At 45.1% G+C, this 11,236-nt stretch overlaps 1 protein-coding gene across 1 annotated transcript in view; it reads right to left on the bottom strand.

Moving 5' to 3' along the window:
* Positions 1-454: 454 nt before the first annotated feature.
* The window catches only part of SMOX (spermine oxidase), a 48,335-nt gene continuing 37,553 nt past the window's right edge, over positions 455-11,236 (bottom strand). The window contains exons 6-7 of the mRNA XM_068266555.1: positions 4,042-4,202; positions 455-976 (exon numbers count right to left, since the gene is read on the bottom strand). Coding sequence (XP_068122656.1) covers positions 839-976; positions 4,042-4,202 — 299 coding nt within the window. The 3' untranslated portion in view covers positions 455-838. The remainder of the gene's footprint in view (positions 977-4,041; positions 4,203-11,236) is intronic.

Genomic DNA, 11,236 nt, shown 5'->3' with positions numbered 1-11,236 from the left:
GGCGCTAACAGACAGGCATAGGTAAACATTGTGCTGGCGACACGCTGTGTGTCGCCAGCATTGCGGAGGGGATAGCGGCGCGCAGGGGGGGGTCTTTGAGGCACACCATGGGGCAACAGAGGCTGGTGTTAGTGTGCACAACCAGCCTCTGTGCCCCACTAACCTAAGTAAATCCCACCTCGGGTTCTCTTTAATGGCTCTGCCTCTGACACAGACTACCAAGGTACGAATCTCGGCTTTTCCTGTTCAGTAAGCCAACACCTATTCAATTAGGAGTTCTTAGGTAAGACTCCCCAACACTGCTACTGCCTATAGAGTGCACCCTAGTGGCTGCAGTTTCTGGTGCTTTGAGTCCACCAGGAGAAAAGGACATTATAAATGTATAAACTATGTAACTAATGACGGGAGAAGCAAACAAATGTGTTTTTTTTAAGGTTGTGGAGAGGTGCACAGCTGCCCAACCTGATATTCATTTATTTAATATTTTTTTGTAGTATTTGTCGTAGAAGGCACTTACAATACAGAGAATCAAAGAAATAAAAAAGGCACCAAGTGTGCAGACAGTAAATAACAACCAGACACGGGAAGGACAGAGGAGCGCCCTTGCCGTGGGACAATACAGTACAGGATTCTGCTACGGAGCTCTTGGTTTTGCTGTAAAACAGTGTTAGGATTTTTTTTTTAGAAAGATAAAAACATTTCTACTATCAGGATTTAAAATTAAAAAAGGGAAACAAAAAAAGACAAAAAAAAAAAAAAAAACATAAAATAATCAAATAACACACACACACACTGGCAGGAGTCACAAGTGAAGTGGTTCTTTGTAGCGCTGGGGCTCTTAGTTTTTGCATTGTAAGAGATCTTGGTACATTTCGGCGAGGTGGGCGGCTTCCCTTTGGCCGGAGAGCAAAGCACCATGGGTGGTGGAATAGAACTTCCTGTGCGTGGCCTCGCCAGAAAACATCACCTGCATGGGCTGGAAGAAAAAGCAGGGAAACAACATTAGCACTTCAAATAAAATGCTGTTTTGCATTAAAGCTGACCTGAACTTCAGAACTTCCTCTTTGCTCAAAAAGATAAGCAACAGCATAACCTTTAAAGAAAAACATAGGTTAAAGCTTATACAAATCCTGCAATAAATCAGCAGTGTTTCTACTTCTTAAACTAGGTGTCAATGGTGGCCTTCCATCTCTGCCAGATATTACAGGTGGCCCTAAATTCCTGCCAGCAGTCAAAGGTGCTCCCCAATCTTTCTCTACATCGACAGGAGACCCCCAGACTCTGCCAGCAATCACAGATGGTCATGAATTCCTTCCAGCACAAGTGGCTTCAAAACCTCTGTAAGGCTTTGTTCAAATCGAAATCACTGATGGCAGCGCTTTTTGATTTTTTGCACTTTTTTTTCCTCCTCCCAGCGCTTAGCTGCAATTTTGTACAAAGCGCTTTTCAAAGCGCTTTTGCTGAGCAATTTGTTTTTTCACTTCCTGACGCAAGTCAGGAAGTGAACTCTTTGACCCGGAATTGAATAAATACAATGGGCTTGATTCACAAAGCCGTGCTAACTGTTTAGCACGGGTGTGATAAACAGCACGTGAAGTGCTGTTCGCGGACCTTTGCGCGCGCAAAAGTATGCGAATGGCACTTCACGTGCTAACTGTTTAGCACACCCGTGCTAAACAGTTCGCACGGCTTTGTGAATCAAGCCCATTGTATTTATTCTTAAAGGACACCCGAGGCGAAAATAAACTAAACTAATGAGATAAACGATTATATCTTCCTTCTCCTAAAAATGACTTAAGGTATTTCACAGTTTTATTTTATGTTTAAATCTACTTTTTAAGTTTTAACTGTTTTATTGTTTTTTTCTCAATGACACATTCATTCAAGTATGCCAGAGCTAAAATCCATGCACTATTGACCCTCTTTATCTCTTTCCTAGCAGAAAATGAATTCTGAGAGCAGGAAAGTGTTTTATAGTTGGAATTTATTATCAGTGAGGGTCACATTGTAGTCACTTCCTGTCTGAGTCAGGACTGAGTCAGTCACTTACATACCTGATATTTAACTCTTTCAGAGAAAAAAAAAAAAAAACGAACACAGCATAGTTATTAGTGTGCTAGGCACTGCACATACACATGTCTATCTCATGTCACATGGCACCTCAGGTATCCTTTAAAAAGCGATGGGAAAAGTCACTATACAAAGCACTTTGCGATTTCCCTATACCTTCCATTGAGCAAAAACGCTTGGAAAAAAGTGGTACAGGCAGCGCTTTGCGGATCGGAGACAAACCGCTCAGCTGTGAACACTCTCGTAGGGAATCATTGCACAACCTTTTTAGGGCGATTTTCAAAATCGCCGGCGCTGGAGAAAAAAAAAAAGGGGGGGGGCAAAAACTGCCATGGGTGTGAACAAGTTCTTAGAGAAGGTACAAACGGCACCCCAATTTTCTTCCAGCAGTCATTTACAATTCTGCAAATTGTCAAAATGCCCACAACCAAATCTCTGCTAGGACTACAAAGCTCAGAGCACACTACAGGAAGTCCGCCACAAAACTGGGAAAGCACTACAGGGAAAAGGCTACAAAGCTGGTAACACTACAGGGAGGGGGCTATGAAGCTAGTAACACTACAGGGAAAGGGATACAAAGCTAGTAACACTACAGGAAGATCGCTCTGAAGCTAGGGGCACTATATAACGAGAAAGAAGGCTAGCCTTGGAGACACTGGGAAGCTGAAAGACAAATATACAGGAGACACTAGAGGGCAGTGTGAGCATTGTTCAACCAGAGCTGGATCTCTATCCAGCCTGTACACTGAGTGGCCCCCAAAAATTAGAGAGACACCCCTTATTTGAAAGTAAACCAGCACAACAGTGATGTAGAGTGACGTAACTGCTCAGCTTCGGACAAGGTAGTTTTCACGGAAGTTAATGTCAACATGGGTAAGATGAAAGATTTAATGAGAGATTGTAACCAAGAATTGAACTTCATCCCAATCAGTAGCTGATACCCCCTTTTCCCATGAGAAATCTATTCCTTTTCTCAAACAGATCATCAGGGGGCTCTGTATGGCTGATATTGTGGTGAAACCCCTCCCACAGTGTGATGTCAGGACCATGGTGCTGACATCCCACTGTGGGAAACAACAGCTGTTTCCAACTGCCAAAAAAGCAAGCTGCATCTCCTTCCAGTGACATCACCTGCCAGCAGTAAAAATGTCACCATGTGATAAATGTCAGGCTGTAAAATCGTTCCTCTCCCTGATTTACAAGGGGCAAATACTGACTAAATCATTTATAAATAATTATTGTAAAAATTAAGCACTGTGCAAGAAGAGTTGGCGCTAGCATTTCCAAAATGATGATTTTCTCACCCAACAGTATCTAGGGTGTTTAGCCAGTGGCAGTGGGGGGGGGGGGGGGGGAAACACCCTTCAAGCAATAAGAACTATTCTGGTCAAAAAAGGCTGATGAACGAGAGAGGTAACAGGCAAGTAGCAAACAGTCTGCAACAACAGAAGAGCAATAACATGAAAAATTACAGCCGAATTCAATGCAGATGCATCACAAAAGCATAGCCCAACAAAACGGACTTTGCAAAGGATGGGCTTTAGCAGCAGGAGACAGTCAAGAGTGCATTTGATATCACAGAAAAATAGGAAGAGACACCTGTTGTGGGCCCTTGCCACCGTGAACAATTGGTCACAAATTGGCTTGAGGAACATTAGCGTTTAACCTGCTTCCATGGCCAGCTCAGTCCCGAAGCATTTGTGGAACAAAGTGGAAAGATCACTTCAAAGCTTGGAAACCCCACCATCCAATCTGATCCATCTTAGAGCTGCCATTATGTCAGCATGACATTCCTCAGGAACAGTCTCAGCATCTTGTTGAGTCCATGCTTAGAAGAATATCGGCTGTGAGCAGAGCTAAAAGGTGGACCAACTTGTTATTAGAGGGCAGCTCTAATTTTTTGGCCACGCCGTGTATATTCTCCGGTGCGATATACAATCAGGAAAGGCACATTGGTGTTTAGCTACTTACAGCAGTTTTGGAGCTCTCGGTATAAGGCAATGGTTTCACCAGCTTCTCCACATCCGCACCGCTGGAGCCCACCTGGGTGTAGGAATAGGAGCCGAGAATGTACGGGTTACTGCCCCAGAAGGACCTCAGGATACGCCGAGGTTTAGGAATGTTTGGATTTCCTGCAGAGAAAAAAACAGCAAAGTTACTGCAAAGTGAATAAAAGAAGCAAACCAACAGAAAGCAGAGACTACACTTGCACATTTTCCTGTCCCTATTGCTAGGTACACACCATGCAATTTCCCGTCAGATCGACTGTTAATGTGACGTGAGCTAGCATTGTGTGTACATGCCCATGCTTCTCCCGATCAATAACGGATCGATTATCAGATCATTTCTTCACAAAATTCAATACCAGTTATCGATCGTAAGCAGATCGGACAAGCTGGAAATAAGAAGTGCGACCCATTGATCTGACTGGAAGTTGCACCATGTGTACTCAGCACAAGGCCAAATACACACAAGGACATCTGTGGAAAACCTTTCAAATGTTCAATCATTCCAATCAATTTCTGAAAAGGCAATCAATGGAATGGGAAAGCCAAAGCAACGTACATATGTATTGTATGTTGCGGCTCTAGCATCCGATGTTTGGTACTCCGCAAGGCGCCTTGAGCGGTGTAGTTTCTAGGCTAAATTGCACCCAGGGCGAGGGTGTAAAAATTGCGCCCCCTTCCCTCCCACCCCTGTGGACTCGGAACCCTTACTCTTTAGGGACAGTCACACAGCCACAGATCACAAGTAAATCTGCCTACTTACTGGTGACCAGCTGCTCATCCAGGAGGAAGCAGGGACCAGGAAAATACACAGGCATAGAGAGCCCGGAAAGCAGACTCCTCCATGGGCGCCGCACACAGACAGCCTGCAGTACCGCTACAGGACATCAGGTGTCATGTGGTGGTGATGTGATGATGACTTGACATCGGATGCAGACAGCCCAGAAGGAGTCAAGGAAGGTGAAAAATGCCGGTAAACTTCATTTGGCTGCACCGCGCGTCACTAGCTCCCTTGCGGTTAAGTCCTTCTGCCTGCGCCCCCTCCCCCCCCCCCTTCTACTTGCCAGTCTGCCCAAGAAACGGCCCTGCTCTCGAGTGTGCACAAGGCAAAGGATCTCAGGGAACAGGACCACAGCATGAAACAGAGCCATGCTTACAGTTCCCATGTGGCTCGTCTAAGCAGCCAAGTCCTGGACACAATAGCCATGGCCTGCCCAAATCACAGGCCACAGCCAGACCAGACACGTCACACCAACATCACCAACCACGTCAAGCTCGCATCACCACACACGTCACACCCATATTACCACCAAAAGCTAAACCATACTCATATTGCCTCCTAAGTTCAGCTCACATCAGCATCTGAAGACACACCCCTCCCACATCACCACCAAACTCCAAATCCCACTCATATCGCCTGCTAAATCCTGCCCACAGACATATACCTGCCATACGACCAGACATATCACCACTCATCTCACCAACCAAAGCCATGTCCCCCCCACAACACCAGGCAGGTCACATACACATCACCAACTGAAGGCGCATCCTACTCATCACCAGCTAAGCCCTGCCCACATCACAGGCCTAAGCAGTGTCCCACCCTCATCACAAGCCACACCCCATCCTACACACACACACACTCATACTTATCAGTCCTGCACACTGTGCAGGATCGACTGATATTTACCAGCATGCCCAATCGTTAAACAGCCAAGAAACTGGTTGTTTCACAGTGGTTTCTGTTCAGCAGAATAATTCACTCACAAACAATGGACAACACAATCATTTTGATTGGATCATCTGTAAAATCAGAAGCGAATATTGACTGGTGAGTGCAGGATCCTATAAGCGCCACTATTACCGGCGCCATACCAGATCATAGCCACAGTTGTTAATTAGTGGTTCTGTGACTGCAGCTGCAAGAGCAGCCACAGCAAGGGATTGTTCAAACAAATCCAGGTTAGCCTAACTAATCCACCATAATGGGTAATTTTGGGCCACAAAAAGTATACTAAGTATATTTAAAGGAAACCTTAAAGTACATCTAAAGAAAAAAAACTAAAAACCTGGGGCTTCTTGCAGACCCCCCATGTCGTCCAAGACCCTCCACCCAGCAACAGCCACTGCCTGAAAGCTGGCCAGCCACGTGGCTCCTCGTGTCCCTGTGCACGACAATGTTCTGCACATGTGCAGTATGGGAAAATCGCTGCTGCACATGTGAAATACTTCTGCAGACGGAAGCACAATCAGGTTGTATGTAGCTCAGGGACGCACATGCATAGTAGCCACTGACTGGCCACGCCCGGCCAGTTTTGAGGTGTCGCTGAAGGATGGTGTGAGCTCAGGATGACTGCAAGAAGTCCCAGGTAAGTTTAAACTGTTTTATTTATTTAATTTTTTTTCTTACTTCTTAAGTAACCCTTTAAGTAAACCTAAGGTGACTTGCCTAGGGCTTCTTCTAGCCCCCGTAGTCCTTCTGGTCCCTTGCGGACATTCCGTGCCGATCCATTCAGCAGCTGTCTTGAAAGCTGAATGTGCAGCCTAAATCGTGCTCCCATAGCTGAGAGCATTCTGTGCAGTTCATAAAAATGGTTACTATGCATGCGCCAAACGCTCCCAGAAATGGGAGCACAAACAAGCAGGCCGCACATGCGCAGCAGCCTGCGACTGGCTCAATTGGCCAGCTTTTAGAGGGGCACAGCTGCTGAACAGATTGGACCCAAATGACAGCAAGGGACCTAAAGCACTACAGGGGGCTAGAAGAAGCCCCAGGTAAGTTACACTGGGCACATTAGGTTCACTTATGATACCCTTTAACAGCTAATTTATTTAGAGGCTTGCAAGTGCTCCAGGCCAATTTATTTTAGCACATTTTTGTATTTGTTGCATTTCCTTGCTTCTAATTAGTATTGCTGTAATGTGGACTTATGGACACTTGCCACTAGCGGGCAGTGTGAGACAATAACAGAGGACTTCTGCTTCAGTTTCTATATTTTCTGCTAGCAGAGTGACATCAAAGCATTCCAAGAATTTACAGCACGAGTTCTGCAGACTGAGCTCAAAAGCAGTGCACTTATCTCAAGCAAGATAACGCAATTAAAAACTGCTAATAGGTTAAGCCTTGTACACACGCTACATGGCTCTTGGCCGAGGTGGCTGTTCAGGGTTGCCACTATTAAAGGGGAACTGAAGAGAGAGGTATATGGAGGCTGCCATGTTTATTTCCTTTTAAGCAATACCAGTTGCCTGGCAGCCCTGCTGATCCTCTGCCTCTAATACTATTAGCCATAGCCCCTGAACAAGCATGCAGCAGATCAGGCTTTTCAGACTTTAAAGTCAGATCTGACAAGACTAGCTGCATGCTTGTTTCTGGTGTTATTCAGATACTACTGCAGAGAAATAGACCAGCAGGGCTGCCAGGCAACTGGTATTGATTAAAAGGAAATAAATATGGCAGCCTCCGTATACCTCTTATTTCAGTTCCCCTTCTAGCGTCTGTACAGTCACCCACAATCCCACTCAATGCTTCAACGACAGATCAGACAAGCAAATCGTCTCTGCTCTACACAGGCTGAGGACATTGTTCTTCTACTCACCCCGCCCCCATTATATGCTGGGCCTTGGCCCGCGTACGAGAGGAATCGGCGCGGGAGACTTGGGCGCAGGATACAGCCGGTATATGGCTGATCCTGCTGCAGCACTAGTCCGGGCCGTGTTAAATACTATTCCCCCTCCAGGCCGCCGTGGATGGTGGGGAATGAATATTGCATTTTGAAAGTAACTTCAGCTCTGTCTTATGACGGCGCCGAAGTTACTCACTGCTGCGCACAAGTCTCCTGCACTGGATTCACTATGTTCGCTTGGCCCTCCTTTCCCTTCCATAGCAGAATGCATTGCTAACCTACAGGCTAAGGAACACAGTTCATCAGCACACCAATTTCTTCAATTATAGCACACTTTTTATTGTGACCACACGCCTTAAGGGGGACCCTGTGCAGCCCCCGAACCAATTGGTATCTTTGTGGATATGGCACAATAAAAAGTGCACTATAACGGAAGAAACTGGTGTGTTAAACGTTCTTTTACTGGTGATGCTGCCTATATCACTTTGTCAAGCACCAAGGAAATCTTCTGGATGATGTGCTCACTCTGCTCTCAAGCGCTAACCTACAGGCTAGCGACATGTCTGTACAGAGCTCAGCCCCAAACGGTCGTCTGAGGGATGAAGTCCTAATCCCAGTGGGTGACCATCGTACATACAGGTGAAACAAATAACTAATATATGAAATAATCAATCAAGAAAGTATTGGCGCTCACAGACCCTCACAGTAAAAGGACAATCAAATATCCAAATGACACCAAATGCACTGCTATATAGTGGATCCTCATGGGGCTGGAGGAAAACCCAGGTAAGTATTAATACCGGGGCTGTGGGGTCGGAGTTGGAGTCTAAGTAATTTTGGGTACCTGGAGTCGGAGTCAGTGGTTTCATAAACTGAGGAGTCGTATGCTTTTTGTACCGACTCCACAGCCCTGATTAATACACCAATAGTGAACGGCTAAGGCTTCCTTTAAAGTGAGATAAAGGTCAATTCTTGGTCTGAGTTTCTATCAGTAGCTGATACCCCCTTTTACATGAGAAATCTATTCCTTTTCACAAACGGATCATCAGGGGGCGCTGTATGACTGATATTGTGGTGAAACCCCTCCCACAAGAAGTTCTGAGTACCGTGGTACTTCTGGCAGTTTCCTGTCTGAGCCTTGTTGCATTGTGGGAAATAGCTGTTTCAAACTCACACCCCCCCCCCCCCCCCCAAAAAAAAAGCATGCACCTGCTACATCACCTGCCAACAGTAAAAATGTCACTATGTTATAAATGTCAGAATGTGAATCAGAGATTTAAAAAAGGATTTTACAATGGGCAAACACTGACTAAATCATTTATACATAATTATTGTAAAAATGAAGCACTTTGTTATTACATTATTTTCACTGGAGTTCCTCTAAGTTGAATTACTGAAATAGATGATATACTTATATCATAGTATGTACACGATATACTAATTTTGAGTTTCACCTGTATGTACAAGGCTTGGCTTTTTCCAGGGTAAGGGGATCAGAGGTGACTTTCTAGCTACTATAAAAAAAAAAAAAAAAAAAGGCGGAGCACATTTAATGGTGCAGATAACAAGATCATGCTATCACTGTCCAGCTGGCAGTCCGCACGGTCATACACACAACAGCAATTTGTGGCACTTTAAATCCTTGTGCTCATTGAAGTGTACAAGCTGCCATTAGCTCATTAATATCCCAGGCCTTCTAATCACTGCCGTCCTGACCTTCATGTGGACATGCCGGAAACTGAGATGCTTGTAAACAATTCTAAAAGACATATTGTATTACATGGAGCGCCCACCGGCCGGCCACAGGACAGAGGGCATACAGGACTTGGCAACCGAGATGTGTGACATAACCGAGACTAAACACACTAATTCCCCACAACACACAGGAAAACACTCGCGTCAAGGCTGAAGAAAGAAAGAGTGCACTTTGCACAGTGTTAGTATAGTAATACTTAAGTTTGCTTAAAGGAAACCTGTAAGTAAAAAAAAAAAATTCCCCCCCCAAAGTTAACCTACTACTACTACTACTACTACTACTACTTCTACTAGCCCCCTGCAGAGGGCCTGTGCCCGCACCGGGACAAAAACTATCCTCTGGCCCCATGCTGGCCAGTGCATCCTCATTCGCGCTCCTGCCGCATCTTGCGCAAGATCAGTACAATGTTTTCTCGTACTGCACCTGCACAGGACGCTCTCAGCAACGTAATCGCAAACGAGGATGGGCTTGGCCAGGGCTGTCAACTTGCAAGTCGGCGATAACGAAACTTAGCCACAGCAAGGGAATAGAGGATCGTTTTGGGGCACAGGACATCTGCAGGAGCCCCAGGGAAGTTAATCTGTTTTTTTTACTCCTTAAAGTGAACCTCCAGACTAAAAATCTACTCAGCAGCACTGAAAAGGCTTGGTGTTTAACAGTTTCACAGCATCAGAATTTTGTTTCTTACCCAAGCCTCATTTTTAGCTGCACAGAAGAAAACTGCCCAGGTATTTTTCTCCTGATGCTGTGCAAAGCATGATGGGATTTCTGATGTTCTTGTTCTGCTGCAAATTTTTTTTTTTTTTTTGAATTTGAGATTTGAAGCCTAGCGCGCGCAGCTGGGAGGAGTGATCAGGATACAGGACAGCTGGAGCTGTGTCTCATGCTCCCTGTCACCTCCTTTCAAACAAACAAACAAAAAAAATGATGGCTGCCCACATGAAATCACAAACATTTGCCTGTTTTTTTTTAAAATGGGGTGGGTAAGAGATTATATTACCTATCTATTTTAATTAACAAAACTAATGTAACTTAATGACAGTATGTTTGTTTAGGTTGAAGTTCCCCTTTAAAGGATACCAGAGGTGAAACTAAAACTGACGAGATAATTGCATCTACCCTTTTTCTCATAAACGACATGACGGGATTACATCGCCGCGGTGGAAGAAGCCGAAGCAGCTATCAGGACAGGTAACTATGAAAGCTCCCTGCTGCACACTACATAGCCTGCCAGGCTGGGGAAGGCACTCCTCCAGCGGCAGGAAATATCTGGCCCTGAAGCCAAATAAAGTTTTCCTTTGTATTAATTGGCTGGTAAAGGGAGTCAGATTAGGAGGGATACGGTAAATCATGAGAACCAGATGAGAAGAGATAACTCATACAAGTTTTGTGAATCAGCCCCGATGTAGATTGTGTGCCATCAGTATGAGCACAATTTGTCTGAATCTTTCCTCACTGGGTTAACCTGACTCTGAACTCTCCTAATTGTCCCTCTGTTCAGTGATCACATCAGCAAATGCTGAGCACAAAAACTGGACTTCTGCTGACTCACTGCTCCCTCTGTGTCTGCAAAGAGATCACAGCTTATGTGAAGTAACTGTTCAGCAATTACCATTCTTCCATTAATTGCATGGTCTCCAAGAATGATTCTTCTGCTAACATCCTGGGAATGAAGGCCATACATACACACTGATTGTCACCAGTGGAGCTGGAGCATTCCTGTACTTTCCAGGAAAGATCTTTCTGGTACACAAATGAGTATAGAGTCACATAAAAAG

The sequence above is a fragment of the Hyperolius riggenbachi genome, chromosome 1 (genome assembly GCF_040937935.1).
Source record: "Hyperolius riggenbachi isolate aHypRig1 chromosome 1, aHypRig1.pri, whole genome shotgun sequence".
In the NCBI taxonomy this organism is placed as follows: domain Eukaryota; kingdom Metazoa; phylum Chordata; class Amphibia; order Anura; family Hyperoliidae; genus Hyperolius; species Hyperolius riggenbachi.
Note: the sequence above shows the minus strand (reverse complement) of the source record. Positions and strands in the feature narration are given on the sequence as shown.